At 37.3% G+C, this 20,504-nt stretch overlaps 4 protein-coding genes across 10 annotated transcripts; 1 reads left to right on the top strand and 3 right to left on the bottom strand.

Moving 5' to 3' along the window:
- Positions 1-5,185: 5,185 nt before the first annotated feature.
- LOC106394988 lies at positions 5,186-12,118 on the bottom strand. 2 transcript variants are annotated; one of them, XM_048763815.1, is made up of 6 exons: positions 11,631-12,118; positions 10,433-11,342; positions 9,823-10,200; positions 9,511-9,618; positions 9,223-9,363; positions 5,186-8,895 (listed from the first exon to the last, which is right to left on the bottom strand). In XM_048763815.1, the coding sequence occupies exons 2-6, from the start codon at positions 11,100-11,102 to the stop codon at positions 8,465-8,467; spliced, it is 1,728 nt and encodes a 575-aa protein (XP_048619772.1). In that variant the 5' UTR covers positions 11,103-11,342; positions 11,631-12,118; the 3' UTR covers positions 5,186-8,464. The 2 variants fall into 2 exon arrangements, with proteins under 2 accessions (XP_048619772.1, XP_022561096.1); XM_022705375.2 differs by having other exon boundaries at positions 9,823-11,342.
- LOC106393362 (protein ANTAGONIST OF LIKE HETEROCHROMATIN PROTEIN 1-like) lies at positions 11,714-13,730 on the bottom strand. The gene is made up of 4 exons (XM_048763938.1): positions 13,695-13,730; positions 12,532-13,609; positions 12,277-12,283; positions 11,714-12,035 (listed from the first exon to the last, which is right to left on the bottom strand). The coding sequence occupies exons 1-4, from the start codon at positions 13,728-13,730 to the stop codon at positions 11,714-11,716; spliced, it is 1,443 nt and encodes a 480-aa protein (XP_048619895.1).
- On the bottom strand, positions 13,726-16,598 carry LOC106393360. 6 transcript variants are annotated; one of them, XM_048762233.1, is made up of 7 exons: positions 16,448-16,598; positions 16,085-16,210; positions 15,963-16,018; positions 15,374-15,457; positions 15,149-15,284; positions 14,668-14,961; positions 13,726-14,322 (listed from the first exon to the last, which is right to left on the bottom strand). In XM_048762233.1, exons 5-7 carry the CDS (start codon positions 15,158-15,160, stop codon positions 13,738-13,740), a joined length of 891 nt encoding a protein of 296 aa, XP_048618190.1. In that variant the 5' UTR covers positions 15,161-15,284; positions 15,374-15,457; positions 15,963-16,018; positions 16,085-16,210; positions 16,448-16,598; the 3' UTR covers positions 13,726-13,737. The 6 variants fall into 6 exon arrangements, with proteins under 6 accessions (XP_048618190.1, XP_013689515.2, XP_048618193.1 ...); XM_013834061.3 differs by having other exon boundaries at positions 15,382-15,457; XM_048762236.1 differs by having other exon boundaries at positions 15,387-15,457.
- Positions 16,599-17,402: 804 nt separating this feature from the next.
- LOC106396889 (histone chaperone ASF1) lies at positions 17,403-18,794 on the top strand. Its single transcript, XM_013837394.2, has 2 exons — positions 17,403-17,805; positions 18,394-18,794. Exons 1-2 carry the CDS (start codon positions 17,548-17,550, stop codon positions 18,583-18,585), a joined length of 450 nt encoding a protein of 149 aa, XP_013692848.1. The 5' UTR covers positions 17,403-17,547; the 3' UTR covers positions 18,586-18,794.
- Positions 18,795-20,504: the final 1,710 nt, after the last annotated feature.

The following is a 20,504-nucleotide window of genomic DNA, read 5'->3' as shown; positions in this document are numbered from 1 at the left end:
AGGGAAAAGCAAAGAACCTAGCCAAAGTTGAAGGTTCTATAATTGCTGGAAGTTTGACGGAAGAAGTTTCTCACTTTACATCGTACTAATTTGTGTCAAAAGTACGTACCCGGAGAAGAACTCCAAGAAGATATGTTGATGGTGGTGTTGCGCCAACATATGCAGTTGCTGGTGTTCCAGACATCTTTAGCCAGATTGGGCGACTCGGTGGGAAATCAAAAGAGGTTTGGTGGTCGAGTGAACAAGACGCTCATAGTGCACACACCTATATTCTACTCAATTGCGAGGATCCACTGATGCGTTATTTTGAAAGGTAACATATATAGACACTTCTAAACACATATAAGTATAAATTATATAATTGCGAAAGATTAATTAATATAAAATATGATTTTACATCCTATTTGTTTCTCAAGTCGAAGAAACATTTCCAGGTATATCCACAAGTGACGTAGATAGAAGGAAAGATCAACACTTTATTAAGTGGTTGAAGAATCAGGTATTAACTCAAACTCTTTTTTCATACATGATCTGTATTTCAACGTTCTCTTTATTTTTGCAGGTTGATTATGACGACGATGCAAATTATCCTAAGTGGTTACACGAAGTAATTCAATCTCCACTTGTAAAGGTCACCACATCACAGATGTATTTCACACGAGGCTATACTTTTCACACATATGAGTATGGTAGACAGCGGGCGGCCAGTAACTATGGAATATGTGTGAAAAGGAAAACAGATTTCTACGGGATCTTGACGAAGATTATTGAAGTCGAATTCCCAGGGATATTGAAGCTGAAATGCGTCCTCTTCAAATGTGAATGGTTCGACCCCATCGTCAACAGAGGTGTTCGGTTTAACAAATTTGGTGTAGTTGATGTCAACGGTGGACAAAGGTACAACAAATTCGAGCATTTCATCTTAGCTTCACAAGCAGAAAAAGTTAGCTTCCTTCCATACCCTCGGATGAGAGATTCAGGTATAAATTGGTTAGCTGTGATCAAAGTTACACCTCGAGGACGAATCATCAGTGGAGAAGAACCACCACCATTGCAAGAAAAACAGATAAATGAAGTCGAGGAACCTGAACAATAAATTGATGACATCCTTCTCATTGATCCGCATAATCACGAGTACGAAGATCTTACCGACGATGCCACAGACGAAGCTGTTGAAGACGAGTTTAATGAAAATGATGATGTTTCTAGTGATGACGAGAATGTCGATGTATTCGATTGATGTATTTGATTTTGTGTAAGGTAATGGGAGTTTGTTTTAGAAATAAGATATTGAGATTATAAGTTAAGGAATTGTGGTTTTAGAATTTGGGGTTTGGAATGGAAAGAATAGATTGAGGTTAAAGGGAAGATGAGTTTGGGGTTTGGAATATATGAAGTAAAAGATAAGGAAGATCGGGTTTGGGGTTTCTGATTTTAGGGATTTAAACATAATCCTCGTTATTTCCTCGTAAACTAACGAGGAACTTACGACGAATCCTAAAAATAAAGAACGTGGGACTTGTTAATTCCATGTAAGCAGAAATCGTCGTAAACAACTCGTAAGCTAACGAGGAAACGAAATAAAAAAATAAAGAACGCGGGACCCGTTAATTCCACGTAAGCAGAAATCGTCGTAAATACCTCGTAATCGGAAAACGCGGGCCTTGCCAATTCCTCGTAGGATAAAAACTAGAAAAAAAAGAAGAGAAGAAAGATAGTGGTTTCACATGTGGCGAGACCTTCGTAAATCTAGCCCACATGTGTTCCAATATCTTCTTCTCCTCTTTTTTTTTTAAATCTTTCTAATTTGAAAAGCAAACTTGTGAGTAATTAGTGATTTGAGATAGTGTGTGATTTGTGAGTTTGTGTGTGATTTGAGAAGGAAACTTGTGTGTATTTATAGAAAAGCGGGTCTCGCTAAATCCTCGTAAAGGAAAGACTCGTTAATTCTACGTAAGGCAAAATCGTCTTAAAGACCTCGTAACCGGAAAACGCGGGCCTCGCTATTTCCTCGTATAGTAAAACACGGGCCTTTGTAATTCCTCGTAACTTTACGAGGAAATTACGAAGAGATGTAATCTCTTATATATACTTCCGAGCGCTCACTCTTTATTTTGTCTCAAATTCCTCTCCACTTTCTCTCTATTTCGCAGCAATGGTAAGTCTCTCTAATTCCTCTCTAATTTGATTAGTTTAAGATAGATAGTTAGTGTATGGAATTTAGATAGGTTTACGGATTTTATGTTAATTAGTGTTGATTAGGTGGTTAGTGTAGGAATTTAGATAGGTTTATAGAATTTGTTAATTACTGTTGATGTTAATTTTAAAATTTAAATTTTTTTTTCCAGACGATTCGAAAGAACAAACTTACTCCCCATTACAGAGAGATGTTCGGTGAGCTTGGTAGTCGTTTAGACTCGTCTTCTTCAGCTTCCGGTTCTTCGGGTCTGCAGACTGTCCCCGAGACTCATTCTTCTCAGAGAGTCTCTCGGTCGCCTTCTTCTAGTGCACCTCATGTGCCTCCTCCGATGGCTCCTCCGACGATGCCTCCTCCTGTGCTTCCTCCGATGGCTCCTCTGATGCCCGTCGAGATTCATCCTGATTTGATGGTGCCTCTGAGTGCTCCTTACTCGCAGTACACTGTCGAGGACCTTCTCCGTCAGCCAGGTAGAGAAGGTTTACCACTCATAGACCCCGACCGACCGGACGGAACTTTGTGGTATGTTACATTAATTTTTTTTTCAATTCTTTTGAAATTATTTTATAACATTAATAAATAATTTATACTTTAAATTTGTTTTTTCAGGTTTGGGGTGACAATTGTCTTGCATCAGGCGTAACCGACACGATCAAATGTTACTTCTCCATGCCACATCCGAACTGAAAAAAGACGCCGATCTACGTCAGAAAGATGTGGTTCAAAATTTACGCTGTAAGTTACTTTTAATTAATTATATATACTTTTATTTTTTCATGATTTATATATAGTTTTTAAACTAATTATTATTAATTTAATTTTTTTTTGCAGCAAAAATATCATTGGTCCATGGGGGTCACTGAGAAGGTGAGGAAAAAGTTTTACGCGAAGGCGAAAGTTCGCTTGTTGGACACGGTCTCCAACTGGAAGGGTGACTGGATCGTGAAGGGATATGAGCGTGGCAAACCCGCTGAGCTCACCATCAGAATCGGCCAGACTTGCTCTGCCTCCCGTAACACAGTAGATGAGCACGGCCACGGGCCGATGCTTGACTCTACGGGCCAAAAACCCCACGATGGTGTCCGTTTGGAAATGGTAATTAAATATTTTATCTAATTAAATTTTTAATATATATATATATATATATATATGTATATTCTAACTTTCTTAAATGTTTTTAGGCCAAAGAGACGGAAAAACTCTCGTCTCCTATGCAATTTTACGAGCGGACCCACAAGAATAAGGCGGGCCAATTTCTAGATGGCAAGTCCGAGCAAATCTTCAACGACTTGGTTGCTCAGGTTGACGACCGCCAGACCCAGCTGACCCAGCAGTCCACCGACGGATTACCCGTCACCTTATCCACACTTGAAGTGGATAAGATTTACGAGGAGGTAAATTTTTTAAAATTTTAATTTTTTTTATTATTCAATTAATTTAACTTTAAATTTTTACTAACAATATTTATTTTTTTGTTTGTAATGTTGTCCCTAAGAAAAAGGAACGTACGTTGGGGATTGGTTCCGTCAACGATGTTCCGAGAGCGCATCGTCTTATGCTCAGACACGGGAAGATGAAGTCACTGCGCTGCGTAGATAGTCCAAGCAGCTGCGTAGAGAGTCCGCTCAGCTGCGTAATGAGATGAACTCGACGCGATCTGCGTTCACAGCTCGTATGGGTGGACTCGAGGGCTTCTTGGACGTTGTAGCGGCCACAAATCCGGAATGAGAGTCCTTGTTGAGGAACATGCGACGACAAAATCTCATTCCACGCGAGTCATCATCCGACACACATCCCGAGGCGGATGTAGAGAGGAGGAGTGATGAATTCTACCGGGCGATGAATGACTCTTAGTTCTTTTTTTGGGTGTTGAATTATAAATTCAAAACTTATTTATATATAAAATATTTTGGTATTGTTTTTTAAAAAAAATTAAATTTTATTAATAAATAAAATAATTTTAGTTATTTTTTTAATTATATTTTTAAATTCTGTAAAATAAAAAAAAGAATTAAATTCGTAGCTAATGTTACGAGGAAATGACGAGAAAAGATAAACGAGTGTTTTACGAGGAAATACTTTCGTGGTACTTACGTGTACTTTACGACAAAACACTTTCGATGTATTTACGTGTAGTTTACGAGGAACACCTTTCAAGGTATTTACGAGGAAATGTAGCGACTTTCTTACGTGGAATATTTATGTGGTCTTTACGACGGAATGTTGTACTTCGTTTTTACGACGAAATCTTTTCTTCGCTTAGTTAGGACGAATTGGCGAGGAAATATGTATTACGACGAACGAGTAACGACGAAGCGTATTTCCTCGCTAATTCCTCGTAAAGGCTCTTCTACGAGGAACTCGCGAGGAATACCGCCGTCGTTAAACTTATGTTTTCTTGTAGTGATTTAATACTCTTGAATCATTTGCTGAACCTTCCCATCGCTAAGAACATATAATAACTCTAAATCAAAGTTATATTCAGCTAACACATTTTGTGATATTGTTCATTTTCGATTACGATAACTTGCCACCTCACGTCCAACTACTTTTGCATTTATATGTGTACCATCTAACGCCCCATACAATTCTGAAATAAATTCAAAAAAAAAAAAAGATAATGAGATGTTAGAAATAACAAAAACTAAATTTAACAAAAAATGAAATAATGCACCTTAAAATATGGATAAAATTTTGTAGTTTCTATAATTTTTGTAGGAACTAACACATTTGATTCACATCTTCATTTTTTAACATAATTTTCAACTTCAAAAGCTTCATCCGTTGCATCACCTCCGAGTCCAAATGCGTTGTTTTCCCTTGCAGTATCACTTTCAAAAATGACTTGTAAGTCCTCAAAAGGTTCAAATGTGTTATTCCACAGATAATCACTATTTGGATGTCCCTGGTTAAAATGTGATATATTCACTAGTGGAAATATTTTATAAAACAAATTAAAAGGTAATAAGGGGAGTTACAAAAATCACATTAATATATTTTTTCCATACTTCATCTGGAGTTGTCAATTGTTTTGTTATGGGATCCCGCCAGGGCCGGGCTTCACAATTTCAGGCACATAAGCAAAAAAAAAGTTTTGGTCCATAATCTAAATAAAACATGAAAATATTAAAAGGTGTTCCATGTACTTCGAACCCATGAACTCCTGCAGTATTATACATTGGCATTTGCCACTAGAACTAGAGAGAAACCTCACTTATTTTGGTCCCTAAAGTGAATATTTTGTTGTTGGCCCCAAAGCCAATGTTTGATCTGCTTGATCTGCTTGGTATCAGGCACGTCCCTGGATCCCGCCCAAAATCAGAGCTAAGTTGGAACGTGTCTACATAACTTTCATATTCTTTTTCAAAAACTTCATTTGATTCAAGTAATGCTTGTGATTTTTGTAGCATCCGAGCTGTTTGATTCAATAAAATCTTTGCCTTTATCGTTGTTTTGGTCAAGGAGCGATTTGAATCACGCCATCCTTTCCCGATACCATGAACTAAAATACGTTTCAACAATTGACTCCGGTTTCCATCCTCATACAAAAGATGTTTTCATTATTTGTTATCTTATATAAACAAATAATATGAGAAAACAGGGAATACTAAACTATTGTTATGAGCTAATGATAACAAGAGAAAAAAATCAAAAAATTAGGTTCCTAATAGTTAAGGTTTAAAGGCTTCTACACCCATGTCCAATGTTCGAATTCTAAACTATGTAATTTTTTGCACATTATAGGATGCATATATCTTATCGGAGGTTTCAGAGTATTGTAGGCAGAACCGCTCGTTGTGGTCGTCTACTGCAGAGAGAGCCTATCCATCGAGGATGTCGTACATGCATAATCGTTCATCGATCCAAGTGTTTCGGGAAGAGTTTCATCATGGAATCCTTATCTGCGGAGCTGTTCATCAATATTATATGTTGCAGATAGTTGATCACCATATGTAATAGAGTTAGAAATTATATGATGATGTAATTTGTTATCCGGTGTAAAAAAAAAGACTACTCGTTCAACTTTTGTGAAACTTATACTTTTTCTAGCTGAGATTTTTTGCTCTGAGAAGTGATATGATATGCAATTCTATATAATAGGTGAAGTAATATACACGCTAATATTTTTGTAAGTAGAAACATACTATTTTATAGAGATTTGATGATATAGGTTAACTAGAATTTATAGGAGAGGTTCTAACAAAAAATCTTTTAAAAATAATAGGTACTATTTGATGAGTTTATCGATAGAATATATTTGTCAACAACAATTTGAAATTTTATAATTAGTGTTTTATGATAAATATTATTTTGTAGGGATTTTATGAATCATCAACAAAAGATATTTCTGTTAGAACCTCGGCTGGGGCGCTGGACCCCCTACGGGGTGATAGTTGGGAATGTGGCTGCCCAGATACCAGAGTTATCAAAAAAAAAAAAAAAAGATATTTCTGTTATTTAATTCTTTCCTGTGTTTAGGTGTGAGTGCAAATCAAAATATCACATAGCTACTATCACTTTGACGATGAGAAATATTTATGTTATTTCAATTTTTTTCTGTTATTTCAATTTTTTTCTGTTTTCATTACTTAAGAAAAAAAATAAGCTTTAACGAAGTTCAATAGTTCAACATTGTAAATTTTTTTTTTTTTGTTTTCAGTTAGTTACAAATGAAAAACAGAGAAATAGAGATATTTGTGTTAAGTTTTATTAAGATGACAAATCTTATCATAAAAATAAAGAATTCGTTCTTTACATTTTTACAATACATTTTCCACTAATTTTTTTTTAAAATGACAATAATAGAAAATCTACCAAATATTGAATAACACTAGAAATTAAAATGATTAGAAAACTGATTACATTTATTTAATCCAATAAAAAATATTTAATAAAATCTATATTTCCTTTAATTTTATCAAACTTCTAAATCCAATACCTCCACCTAAAGGTTAGATTAGGCATGGACATAATATTCGTAACCCGAACCGAAAAATCCGATCCATATCTGGTCTAAAATATTAAAAATATCTGAATGGGTATTTTAGGATGTTACAAAACATATATGAACCCACAGTGTTATTAACTGAACCGAAAGGGTAACCCAAAAAATTCAAAAAACCCAAAATAATATCCAAAGAAACCGATCCGAATATTCAAATTAGTATGCAATAGAGATATTTGAAGTATAGATATGTACTTAAATATTCAATTTTATATTTATTTTGATATGATATCTAAAGATATGTATTTAAAAATTAAATAAGTGCCTTATAAATTTTATATTTATTTTGATATGATATCTAAATTTTATATTTTTTTAATTTTAGATTTTACTTCGGGTTATCCGAAATGATCCGATATAACTCAAATTCGAACGATATATCAGTATATGGTTACTTTATGAGTTTTAAGATGTGATACAAATTAAAAGTGAAACCGATGTGTTATATCTGAATCCAACCTGCACAAATTTACTTAAATGAGACTAGTGTAACAAAGTAGAACCAAAATCCAAAATACATGATCTGAACACCAACGGGTATCCGAACGCTCATTCCTAGAATAGAGCAAGGAACATAGATTTGATAATCAAAATCTAGCTTGTATTAAAGATAAGGCAACCCCATGTCAAGGATGAAAAAAACAACCCATATCAAGAACATATATTTTATTATTTAAAGCATTTGAAATACCAATTAAACTAGTGGTAAAATGGCTCGGGTATCTAGACCTGTATCTATCGTCTCTATAAAGTTACTATCTAGATATTTTTTAATAAATAAAAAATATTTTTTTAAAAAAACTAACCTAATAATTTTTTACTACCTAAATTTTTTTCAAAAATAAAATAAATAAATTATTAAATGCTAATAAAAATTATTATTTGTTATTTATATGTAAATTATATAATTAAATTATATAATTAAATTATATTTTTAAAATTTTCAAATAATTATATAAATCCAAATCTTGATCCGAATATTAGACCTATAGTACTAACAATATTCGTCAAATTCGTAAAATAACTATCAAAATTTAGATTTTGATATGAATATTTAGACTTAAAATTTTGCTAACGAGATTTGTCAAAATCGTAAAATAACTATCCAGATCCTTGTATTCTAGATATTCATTTTCCCGGCGGATCAGAAAGGATAGGATTTGAATATGGATCTCGGATAATAGTTCTCACCCCTAACTCCCTGAACAACGATTAATTTTTTTTTTTTTGACGGCATACTTTTTATTATACAATACAAAACATTACACATTGTTTTTCCATCTTACAACATAACCTGAGTTTGTAATCCTACCCTCTTTAGCTAATTTGTATGCAACACCATTACAAGTTCTTTTGACTTTTTGAAAGCCTAAGTTGTAATTACTCTCTTTTGCCAGATTGGCAATATCTTTCATGTAAGTTGGGCAGTGATTTCCTTTGATGCTGCTGGGTGAAGCTTGATGAGAATTAGACAAAGTGTCATAGATTTCAGAGGAATCTCCATAAAAGGTGACTATGTGATATCCTAGCTTCCTCATTTGAACTACAGCCATTCTCCATGCTCCAGCTTCTGCATCTAGTGGGGAGTTGACTGGCTCTATTGCAGCTTTTCCTTCTAATATAATTCTTCCGTCAGTGTTAAATAGAGCCCAACCAATGCCAGCATTGTCCGTTGGTGACGTCCATGAACCATCTACAAAACAGGACAAAGTATTAGTCTGTGTAATTATATCATCAATACTATCATATTTTTCCAATGCCATAGTATTAGAACTTTCAGGTGGCACAACTTGTAACTCATTTTCCTCTGATGTATTTTTCCAGACATTATAGTCTACTAGGGCTTGATTTATAACATCAGGGATGGGTTTTCTTTTCCCATTAAAGATTAAATCGTTTCTCATTTTCCAAATCCTCCAACCTATGAAAGGGAAAATATGTGCTTCCTTTCGTTGGTTGTTATTGAGGGTAAGCAACATGCTTACGTTTTCTATCAATGAGTTACTTAATAAGTTATCACCTGATATTTGGATGGATGGTGTCATGCTCCATATTTCCTTACTGGCTCTGCATTGGAAGATTAGATGGTTCGTTGTCTCCTGATGTTTACCGCATAGCTGACATGTGCTATCTGCCACCATCTTTCTTTTGCGCAAGTTCTCTGCAGTTGAGATTGAGTTATGAGCTACTTTCAACCAAAAATGTTTGATCTTTGGGGGAGTATCTAGCTTCCAAATTCTACTACAGGCCTCAGTCAAGATGTTAGGTATATTGCGTTGTACATTAGTATTGCGCAAAAGTTTGTAACCTGATTTGGCTGAATATTGACCATCTTTTGTGTGGATCCAGAAAGTAGAATCACTAGCTCCTGTGATTGACGGTCGTATGGTCTTGATGATCTCTACGTCTTCTGGATCTATAAAAGAGTTTAGTTTATCAATATTCCACCACATTGTTTCAGAGTTAAGAAATTCATTAACTTTTGCCTTCATATCTATACGATTGGTTAAACCCTTTGGTGGTCTAGGCGGATTTGTAGGGAGCCAGTTATCAATCCACATATAAGTTTGCTCACCTCTTCCAATATTCCATTTTATCCCTGATTTTAGAAGTTCATTACCTTTTAGTATGCTTTTCCATGCGTGGCTGCCATTTGATTTTGGTTTCGCCTGGAGGAGACTCGTCTTTTGAAAGTATTTTGACTTGTAGACTCTACTAAGCAGTGAGCTTGGGTTCTGAAGTATTCTCCAGCTCTGTTTTGCAACAAGAGCTATGTTGAAATCCGTTAAATCTCTTATACCTAGTCCACCCAAGCTTTTAGAGTCTGCAATTGTGCTCCAAGCTATCCAAGGTATCCCCTGTTTGTCTTTGGCGCTTGACCACCAGAATTTTCTCATGGCTTTTGTCATTTGATTTAGTACTCTTTTGGGCAAGAGGAAACAAGACATACTATATGCTGGAATGGCTGTTGCTACGGCTTTCAGAAGAACTTCTTTTCCTGCAGGTGATAAAAATTTAGTGTACCAACTGCTTATCTTTTTCTCTAGCTTCTGATTAATGAAATCGAAGGTGTTAAACTTATTTCTGCCTATGAATTCAGGGAGACCCAGATATCTACCAAAACCAGCTGTCTTATTAATTCATGTACATTCACTTAAGCTTTCTTCTATTATCCTTATCTAGGCCTTTACCAAACATAATAGCTGATTTACTGAAGTTGACAGCCTGACCTGAAGCTTTTTCATAGATTTGCATTGGTTCCCTGCATTCTCCTTCTTCTGCTTTACAAAACAAGAGGGAATCATCAGCGAAAAGTAAATGAGAGATTGCAGGACCCGTTCTACTTGCTTTAAAGCCATGAATTTTTCCTGTTTGAATACTATTTTGAATAATAGAAGAAAGCCCTTCAGTACATAATAAGTAAAGGTAAGGGGAAATGGGGTCGCCCTGCCTTATTCCTCTGTTTGGTATTATTTTTCCAACAGGATTGCCATTTAAGAGAATTGAATATGAGGCAGAGCTTATACATTTCATTACCCATCTACGCCATTTCTCATTAAATCCTAGTCTTTTCATTACTTCATTTATGTAGTTCCATTTGACCTTGTCAAAAGCTTTACTTATGTCTAGTTTTAATGCCATAAAAGGTTGTTTGAGCTTTTTTGTGTTCAAAGAGTGTAGGAGTTCATGGGCAATTAGGATATTATCCGTGATAAGTCTATTAGGGATGAAAGCAGTTTGGTTTTCTGAAATTATTAGGTGCAACCAAGGTTTTAGACGATCTGCTAAGACTTTAGAGATCAACTTATATGCAACATTGCATAAGCTGATTGGTCTAAAGTCTTTTGGGGTTGTAGGGGACTCTGTTTTTGGAATGAGACATATATGGGTTTGATTCATTTCATCGTCTAAGATTTCATGTTCAAAAAAAGCTTTAGCAAAATTTAGAGCACCTGTTTTTATTGTCTCCCAATGATCTTTGAAGAAACCTAGTTTAGTCCATCGGGGCCTGGAGCTTTCTCCCTGTCCATCTGTCGGATAGCTTGGAAGAGTTCATTTTCTGTGACAGGTCTGGTGAGGTCCTTGTTAATTTCGTCTGTGACCTTGGGCTTTAGATGCTTCATGATCTCTTGAGTTGACCTATCCCCATTGAGAGAGTAGAGATCAGTGAAGTAATTTATAAAGACTTTCTGGATTTCTTCCTCAGATGTCAAGATTTTTCCAGTGTCATCACATATTGTGGTTATACGATTAAAGGATCTTCTTTGTTTATTTTTTAGGTGGAAAAATCTTGTGTTTCTATCACCTGCTCTTAACCAAAAAACTCTACTTTTTGTTCTCCAGAATTCCTCTTCAAGTTTATATTCTTTAGCTAGTTTAGTTTTTATAGTATTAATATATACAAAATCTAAGGGATAAGAGTTATACGCAGATTTTAGGAGATTCTTCAGCTTTTCAATCTTCTTTGCTGAGTTTGTAGCGGATTTTGACTTCCATCTGGCTAGACTTGATCAGCATCTCTTGAGAGCAATATGGAAGCGGCTACCAGGTAAGTGCTGACACTTTGCCTCCCAGGTGAGTTGAATCTCCTTTTGGACTTCTTTGTTAGGGCTGTTCGTTTCATTGACGCATGTTCCTGCGGCTGCGGCTGCGGCTGAGTCTGCGGCTGCGGCTGCGTCTATTCCTTTGGTTGTTGTTCGTTTTGCAGCCGCAGACTCAGCCGCAGCCGCAGACTCAGCCGCAGCCGCAGCCGCATACGCAACTTGTTGTTCGTTTCTAAGACGCAGGACATTGCCGCAGCCGCAGCCACAGACGCAGAAAGTAGATTTAGTTCTGTTCGTTTGGTTGCCGCAGACGCAATTTTCTTTTATTTCATATTTTAATTTTATGAATTTTGTGAATTTGTAAAATTTTATTTTAAATAAATAAAATGTAGATTTAAATTTGTAAAATTATATTTTAAATAAATAAAATGTAGATTTAAATTTGTAATGTTTACATTCATCAAAATATTATATTTAATTAGTAATAAATTTAACAACATTTTTTATCATAAACAAAAGTTAAATAATACATCAAGTCTTAAATAAATAAAACAAATATTTCAAGTATCTCATAGAACTGATAATCAAAGTTATAAGCAAAAAAAAAGTCATTAACTAAAACATTTAATACGGTAAACGACCTCTACCATATTCATCTGTGATGCTCTTACGCAAAGCTTCCATCGCTCTATCACCGGTCGGCTCATATACAATATGTCCACCACCACCACCACCACCACCATCACCATCATCATCATCACCTTCTTCTCCTTCTTCTTCATCACCATCAGCTCCTTCTGCTTCTCCTTCTCCTTCTCCATCATCATCGCTTTGCCATTGTACAAAATCATGATCTTCCCGATGTGAATCACGTATGAAGTTGTGTAGCGCCATCGTCGCTGTCACAAGCTTAATCCACTTGACCAGACCATACTTTGGATGCTTACGATCCAAAATCCTCCATTTTGCTTTCCATACTCCAAATGTCCTCTCAATCACCGATCGCAATCCTGAATGCTTTCGGTTGAACAACTCTCGTGCACTAACTGGTGGTCCTCCTCTAGCAAACTGACCAAGATGATATCGCATACTCCGATGCGGACCAAGATACCCCGTCCTAGTTGGATATCCCGAGTCAACTAGATAATACTTCCCAGGAGGAGGATGTGGGAAAGAAGCCTCATTCCGCGCACAATGAGTCAAGACCTTCGTATCATGTGCTCTACCAGGTACACCGAGATATGCGTATATGAACTTCATGTCGAAGTTACATATAGCAAGAACATTCATTGTAGGATCTTGCTTTCTACCTTTATATGCTTCTGCATTTTGACTTGGAGGGCGAACCGGCACATGAGTTCCATCGAGTGCTCCAACACAATCTCTGAAATGAGGCCAATACCGATCATCATTTCTCAAAACAGGACTCACTCTTCCAAACTCGCCTTCTTGTGGTCTTAATGTATCCTCCGCAAACTTCAGAATAGCACTCAAAACATCATCAAGCTTCCGTTGGACTGTAACCAATGATCTTTGATACCTTGCAGCAATATCCCGCTTCGTCTTATCTTGACCAACAGTCTCGAGAAACATCGCCACAGATTCTTCAAGGTAGACATGGTGAGTCTCTTTCAATCCATATCGCTCAGCTAGCATCTTGCACAAAGCTTCAAAAGTCCTTTGATTCATTCGAAGAATGTCATAACATTGCTGATCAGATTCATACATAAGTTGTTGAACATGTCGCCATCCTGCTCCTCGATCTGTTCTATGACTCAATCTCTCAGCGATAGGAACATCAAACAAACCAAGCTCATCATCATAATCACCATCCTCATCTTCTAATATCCATCTTTCAAGTATCTACAAAACCAAAACTAAAGGCAGTTTCATATAACAGATTTTTTATTAACACAAAACTAAAGGCAGTTTCATACAAAGATCAGACCAAAAGCAAAAGTTCCATACTAGTTCTAAGTTCCATACTAGTTCTAAGTTCCATAGTCACGTTTTATCTTGGTCCTAAGCTCTAGAAACTTAGTCTTAGCTTCATATGTCTTCATTGTTATAAAAGCCCTTCTGCTCCCTTCATTGTCTATAAGATGTTCCATTGCTGCTTCATATAGTGGAGACCACTCTCTCACTCCAGGCAATGTGTACAGTATCTGTAACACATTTTCAACACTAGCAGCTTCTAGACGCTCCAACATCTGTTCCGCTATCCTATTCTTCACCATAAGAGCTTCAGTACGTTTGTCACAAGCTTCTACAACCATATCCTTCTCTTTACGCTGTCTTTTTCCTCTTGAACTTCCGGAATGAGTTTTCTGTTGGGTTTGTGTCTGAGCTTGTGGCAGAGTTTCTGTCTCTGCTGCTGCTTGAGTTTCTGTTTCTGCTGCTGGCTGAGAATCGGCTTCATCACCATCATCTCCACCCACTCTAGAATTCAAGCTTGCTTCTCCATGTTGAGCACTCCATCCTTCTGCTCCAGTTACTACTACAGTACGAAACTCTTCTTCAAACAGATCCATATTAAATTCCTCTTTCCATATGGATCTTCTAATCCCAGGACACTCCTATATGAAAAAAAAAGAAAGAGTTAATCACTGAAAACGCAAATTCTAAAAGGACATAAAGCAAAACTCATTATATGACACGCCTCAGTGAATGATTCAAACTCAAATTATACCAGCAAGATCACAAAAGGGTTCCATAAACTAACTAACTAGTCATCATTTTCTAAGTGAGCAAAGCTAACAGGAGATAAGCAAAACTCATTATATGACACGCCTCGGTGAATGATTCAAACTCAAATTCTACCAGCAAGATCACAAAAGGGTTCCAGAAACTAACTACCCAACTAACTAACTAGTCATCATTTTCTAAGTGAGCAAAGCTAACAGGAGATAAGCAAAACTAACCTTTTCGCGTTCACTCCACCAATCGTCTGACATATCGATTCTTCCCAAGTTATCAAACCCAAGCCCTGTCCTATTCTTAGTTAACTTCCTGAACTTGGTGTATTTCTTCCTACTTGTGTCGTATTTGTTCTTGAAAGTCTGCCAAGAATCATATCCTTTCTTAAACCTGTCTTCAAACGCCACCATGATGTTCTCCTTCCCTACTTTATTCATAGACGTACTGGTCCTATTTCCCTTTCTTCTCTCTTCGGCATAAAGTTGGAAAAAGTATCTAGTCTCCTCAGGAGGCCAGTTCTAAAGCCAAGAAAAGGAACATCAAATAAAAATATCTAAGCCTCGCACAATGATCAAGACACAAAACAGCACTCAAGTTCATATATCCAACAAGTTCCATACATCACTCAAGTTGAACAGCACTCAAGTTCATATATCAAAAATGAAAACAAGAGAATTAAAGACAGTGCTTAGTCTAGAGCCTTACATCTTTTGTCATCTTGAACTTGGGAGGGTCTGAACTTGAGAGGGTCTCAACTTGAGAAAAGGAGAAGAGAGAGCTTCGAGATGAGATGAGCTCGGAGAAGAGAGAGAGCTGGAGAGTGTGAGCTTGAGAAGATTGCCTGCAAAAAAGACAGAGAGATGGAGACAGAGTGTTAATCTCAAAGAGCTTGGTAAGCTAATTAACATGTCTTAAGAAAATGTAACTTACTTAAGGACCTTACGAGTTCAACAACAGCAGTGTGAGCAAGCCGGAGAGAAACAGGGACAGTCTGAGCAAGCTGGAGAATCTTCTCTGAGAAAAAAAAATCAGTAAGACATGGCAAATGACTTCAAACAAGAGCGACTATGAACAGAGAGAGAACCAACAATTATAACTTCAGTACCAAACTTTGAAGAGTACATACAATTAAAATTTCAGTACCAAAAATTTGAAACTGTGTTCAATCCTTCACTTGTGAATATATTAAATTAACATCTTATGGTTTCATATATTAAATTAATACAGTGAGCACCACTCAGAAGAAAAACAGAGCGTCAATGACTGAATAAAATCAAAAGCGTATGAACTAGAAACAGAGTATGAACTACACAGATAAAGAACATGTGATTGTATCTAACCCGTCCCTTTGGAAGCATTCCACGAACAGCATGCTCAAAGATCAAGAGAAGAACTTGACTAACAACAGTTTTAATATCAGAACTCAACAACCATCTCTTTAGACACACAACAAAACTGATGCTACTAACAAGAAGCAAGCCAAAGAAGAAGCAAGCAAAAGAAGTTTTTGAAAACTTACCAGTATACTTGGATGAAGTTCAGACCAAGTAATATCAGATTCTGTCACAGGGAGTCCTAGAAGAATAAAACAGGTTAGGTTCGTGAGTGGCAAACAAAGCATACCACAAGTGAAGACCATACCTCTAACTGCTGCTTCAACCGTTCACGGTTCTGTTCTGCATAAATATCCCTAATAACAGGAAGAGCTTTAACTAATAGGTACTGCAACTGCTTCAGCTTGACACTTGCGTCCTTCTCCCTTGGTTACTGAGATTCAGAAACCATCAAAACGAAGGAGAGATTTCAGCTCAACAGATTCACATGATGCAAACAAATGAATCTTAAAAAAAAATAACCGTGGTTTCATATAAAAGCAGATAGAAACATCTAATCTTAGGTTGATCAAGACAAGAACACTTTGGTTCTCAGACAAGAAACGACACTTAGCATTCTAAACAGTAGTAAGCCAACAAAACCCAGAAAAAGAGTTAGAGAAAAGCTTACGAGAGAGTGAGATGATATGAGCTTCGAGATCGAGAGAGAAAGACCTGGGTTCGAGCTGGGTTCGAGATGGGTTCGAGAGAGAGCTGGGTTCGAGATCAAGAGCTGGGTTCGAGAGAGAGCTGGGTTCGAGATGGGTTCGAGAGAGAGCTGGGTTTGAGATGGGTTCGAGAGAGAGCTAGGTTCGAGCTGGATTCGAGAGAGAGCTGGGTTCGAGAGAGAGCTGGGTTCGAGGTGGGTTCGAGAGAGAGCTGGGTTCGAGCTGGGTTCGAGATCGAGAGATCGGTTTGCGTCTGGAGAAGAGAGAGAGATGCGTTGGAGATCGAGAGAGAGAGAGAGAGAGCTTCAGATGGGTTTGTGTCGGAGAGCTCGTAATGGAAATCGAGAGAGATGGAGAGAGAGAGATGGAGAGAGATGGAGAGAGAGATCGAGAGAGATCGAGAGAGCTCAAGTACAGTGCTTGACGCAGCTTCTACGGGAGGAGGAGAGAGCGGCTGCGTCTATTAGGGTTGAGTATTTTTTGTAAATAATGAATTGTGTTAAGGGCTAAAATGTAAATAAGTAAATAGACGCAGAATATTAGTCAAAATCGCTGATTCTATCCGCGTCCAAATTTTGATTGCCGCAAGACGCAGCGTCTAGACGCAGACACAGACGCGGATGGCTGCGGCAATCAAACGAACAAGATTATTGCCGCAGCCGCAGCCGCAGGAACCTGCGTCAATGAAACGAACAGCCCTGTTGAATTTCCATCTGTTATCATATCTGAAGAGTCTTGTTCTTTTCTATTTTCTGTCTCATGTATTAAGAAGAAGTGGCTTATGGTCAGATCCTATCCAATCAAATAGTTTGACACATGCTTTTGGGAATAAATCTTGCCACTCCGCATTAGCTACCACCCTATCTATCTTTGATTGTATAGTATATGAACAACGATTAGTTTTAGTATAGTAGTGTCTATTTTGTTCTTCCGCTAAGCGTAAAGTATTAATGGGCCTCTCAAAATCAAGCCAGTGAAGCCCGTAGGCTCGCAAGTAAAACGCAAACGCCGCCTTTAGGGAGCTGGTGGCGATAACTCTTGGTTGGTGGAAAATCAATTACCCATGGCGTCGCTTCCCTCTGCGAGTTTGCTTCCTTCTCCATCGCTCGTGGTTCTATCCCCGACGAAGATCTTCTCCTCCTCCTCCTCCTCGCGCTCGATTGTGTGCTCTTCGCCCCGTTCCCATAGTTTCTCGTCTATCCCCCGTTCGTCGCCTAGCCTTCGGATGACTAGAAGAGCAAATCACAATAAGCTTCAAGTTGTGGCTATGGCTCCCGAGGAAGAAAAGCTCACTCGTCGCAATCCTCTCGATTTCCCTATTGTAAGTTCCCCTTCAATTAGATTTTGGATATTCCCATAGAATCTCCAGTTTCACATTTCAATTCGCAGCTTAATTGGTGATTGAGAGTAAAGAAGGTTTGATTCGAAGTAGCTATTGCCATTTCCTCCGCTCTTGTGTTACATTCTCCATGTTTCAGAGTTCATTCATGGCTTCTCCTTGATGCTGTATTGCTATTTACTTTTATTTGTGATTGATTATGTTAAAACCTAAATGGGGAGCTTCTAATCATTATTAGGTCTTGAGGCTGCTAACCTATGTTTCTATTTGAAGCCATTTTGTATCATTAAGTCTTATTCCTCAGCTTACTGGTTGGTTACTCTATGAAGTTGAAATCATTTGGTCTATGTCCGTAGAAAAGCTACATAGTCAATGTGATTATAGATTCTTGGTGCTCCGTTTTCATTCTTTCCCTATTAGTTTTGGTTATGAAAACTCGAGAATAAAGAGCATGTTCTTATGGTTATGCTTGCTGTTCTCGTTCTACAAGTCTGCACCTTACTAGAAATGGATGTTCCCTTGTTATGTGTTGCCAGAAATGATACCAATTTTGTTGTGTTCTACTGCTAGGAGTGGGAGAGACCCAAACCTGGGAGGAGGCCTGATATTTTCCCCAAGTTTAGCCCAATGAAGACACCATTGCCACCACCGATGCCTTATGATCCTCCAGCAGAAGATGAAGAAGAAGAGGAAGAGAAGAAAGAAGAGGAAGAAGAAAACCCTGACCAAGAAGAAGAGGAACAACCGGAGAAGCAACAATAGATTTTTTTTAGTTTGCGAGCGAAAGATGGAAACATCGAGATCTAAGTCTGTTTCTGAGTTTTGTAGTGTCTTTTTGGAGGAGAGGAAATCAATCGTTCTCACATTTAGTAGCTAGATTAAAATCTCATGCAATCTCATGCTCGTGTTACTCGTGTACTATGTTTCGTGTAATAATGATACAGCTTTATAAGAATCTATCATTTCCGCCATCCTTCGAACATAATGTAACTTTGTGCATTGTGCTGGTGTAGCGTCTAGGTCTGAGCGTTTGGGATTTGTTTGGGTTCGGGTCGGACCCTTCTAGACAGACTCCATTCTAGTTTTATATATGATCGGATCAGCTTTAGTTATTAACATTTTGAATGCGGAAGGCTGTGTAAATCCATTTTGGAACCAATTCTAATCAGATAATGCTACTTCAAATTCAAATATTTAACATATCATATCAAAATAAATATGAAATATTTGACATATTAAAATATTTATTTCAGATACTAATATAGATTTTTCTTCCGGTTAACTTAGTTTCTCAGTCTCTATGAATTCCTATGCATGTATTTTTAGTCAGGACTCTCTAATCTTTTACTTTTCGTTACATTCGTAACTTAATGTTATATTCACGCATTATATCTCGAGGAACGCCTCGAGGAATGCCTCTTCTCATTATTTCTCTACTTGAAAAGGTTCTTACCAGGCATACTACTTATGTGAGTTTCTGAGGACAAATAATCTAATGGTATGAAGAAGTTTTACTTTTCGCAGACAGCCGCTTTTTCCTCTGTTGGGCTGAATTTTTAAGGTGCTTGAAGTTTTATGGTGATTCATCGGGTCAGGTAATCAACTTCCAGAAATCAGCCATCGCGTTTGGCATGGGAATTGATTTGATCATGAAGAGATTACTGGCAGAGATCCTGAACATTGAGAACAAAGGTGGTGATAGAAAAGATCTTGGGTTACCGGAGTGTTTTAGTGGATCTAAACAAAAGCATTTAGTTTTTGTAAGGGGAGAAGCTGAATAAGAGACTCAAAGGCTGGTTTGTAAAGAAGCTTTCTTTCCCTCCCAATGTACGTCATGTCTTGCTTTCGGGTGATAAAGCATCACTGCCAAAAGATCATGAGTGCAATGGCAAGCTTCTGGAAAGATAAATGTGGAGATAAGAAAAAGATTCACTCGATCTCTTAGAAAAATCTATGTGTGTCTAAGGAGAATGGGGGTTTAGAGTTCTGTGATATTGAAGAATTTAACCAAAAAATCTTGGCCAAGCATGTGTGGCGTCTGCTTAACAACCCTGCGAGCGTGATCGCAAGGTATTAATGGAAGATACTATTCACACATAAGTTTCATGGAGTGTGGCAAAGGCTCACAACCCTCGTATGCGTGGCGAAGTATCTTATTTGGGCTTGAGCTAGTAAACAAGTAATTGATAAAGTCCACTGGTGATGGTAGAGAGACTCATGTTCAGGGCCGGCTCAATGGTGTCATGGACCCTGGGGCAAAAAAAAATTTTAATTTCCAAACTATTTTTTCTTTAAAAAATCTGATAGATATATGTTTTCTTTTCAAAATACCAGAAGTATTTTTAAAAATAAATCTATGGAAATAAAAAAATACTTTCATATAAAAAAATTTGGACCTTTTTTCTTATTTTTAATATAAAAATACATGTATTTTTTAAAGAAATCGGACCCTTATCTATTAAGAAATAAGGGGACAACGGATTGGGCTCGGGGCGGTCGCACCGCTCGCTCCCCTATCTAAGCCGGCCCTGCTCATGTTTGGTCGGAAAAGTGGATCATGGACGAAATTCCTCGATGGCCAGTTAATAGAAATATGGCGATTGATGTAAATTTGAAGGTGGCTACACTTTTACGAGCTGATGGTCAATGGAATGTGGAAGTGTTGCATGATCTGTTTCCAG

This window comes from Brassica napus, chromosome C7 (assembly GCF_020379485.1).
Source record: "Brassica napus cultivar Da-Ae chromosome C7, Da-Ae, whole genome shotgun sequence".
NCBI lineage: Eukaryota > Viridiplantae > Streptophyta > Magnoliopsida > Brassicales > Brassicaceae > Brassica > Brassica napus.
The sequence above is the reverse complement of the archived record's forward strand: the minus strand, read 5'-3'. Positions and strand labels throughout refer to the sequence as shown.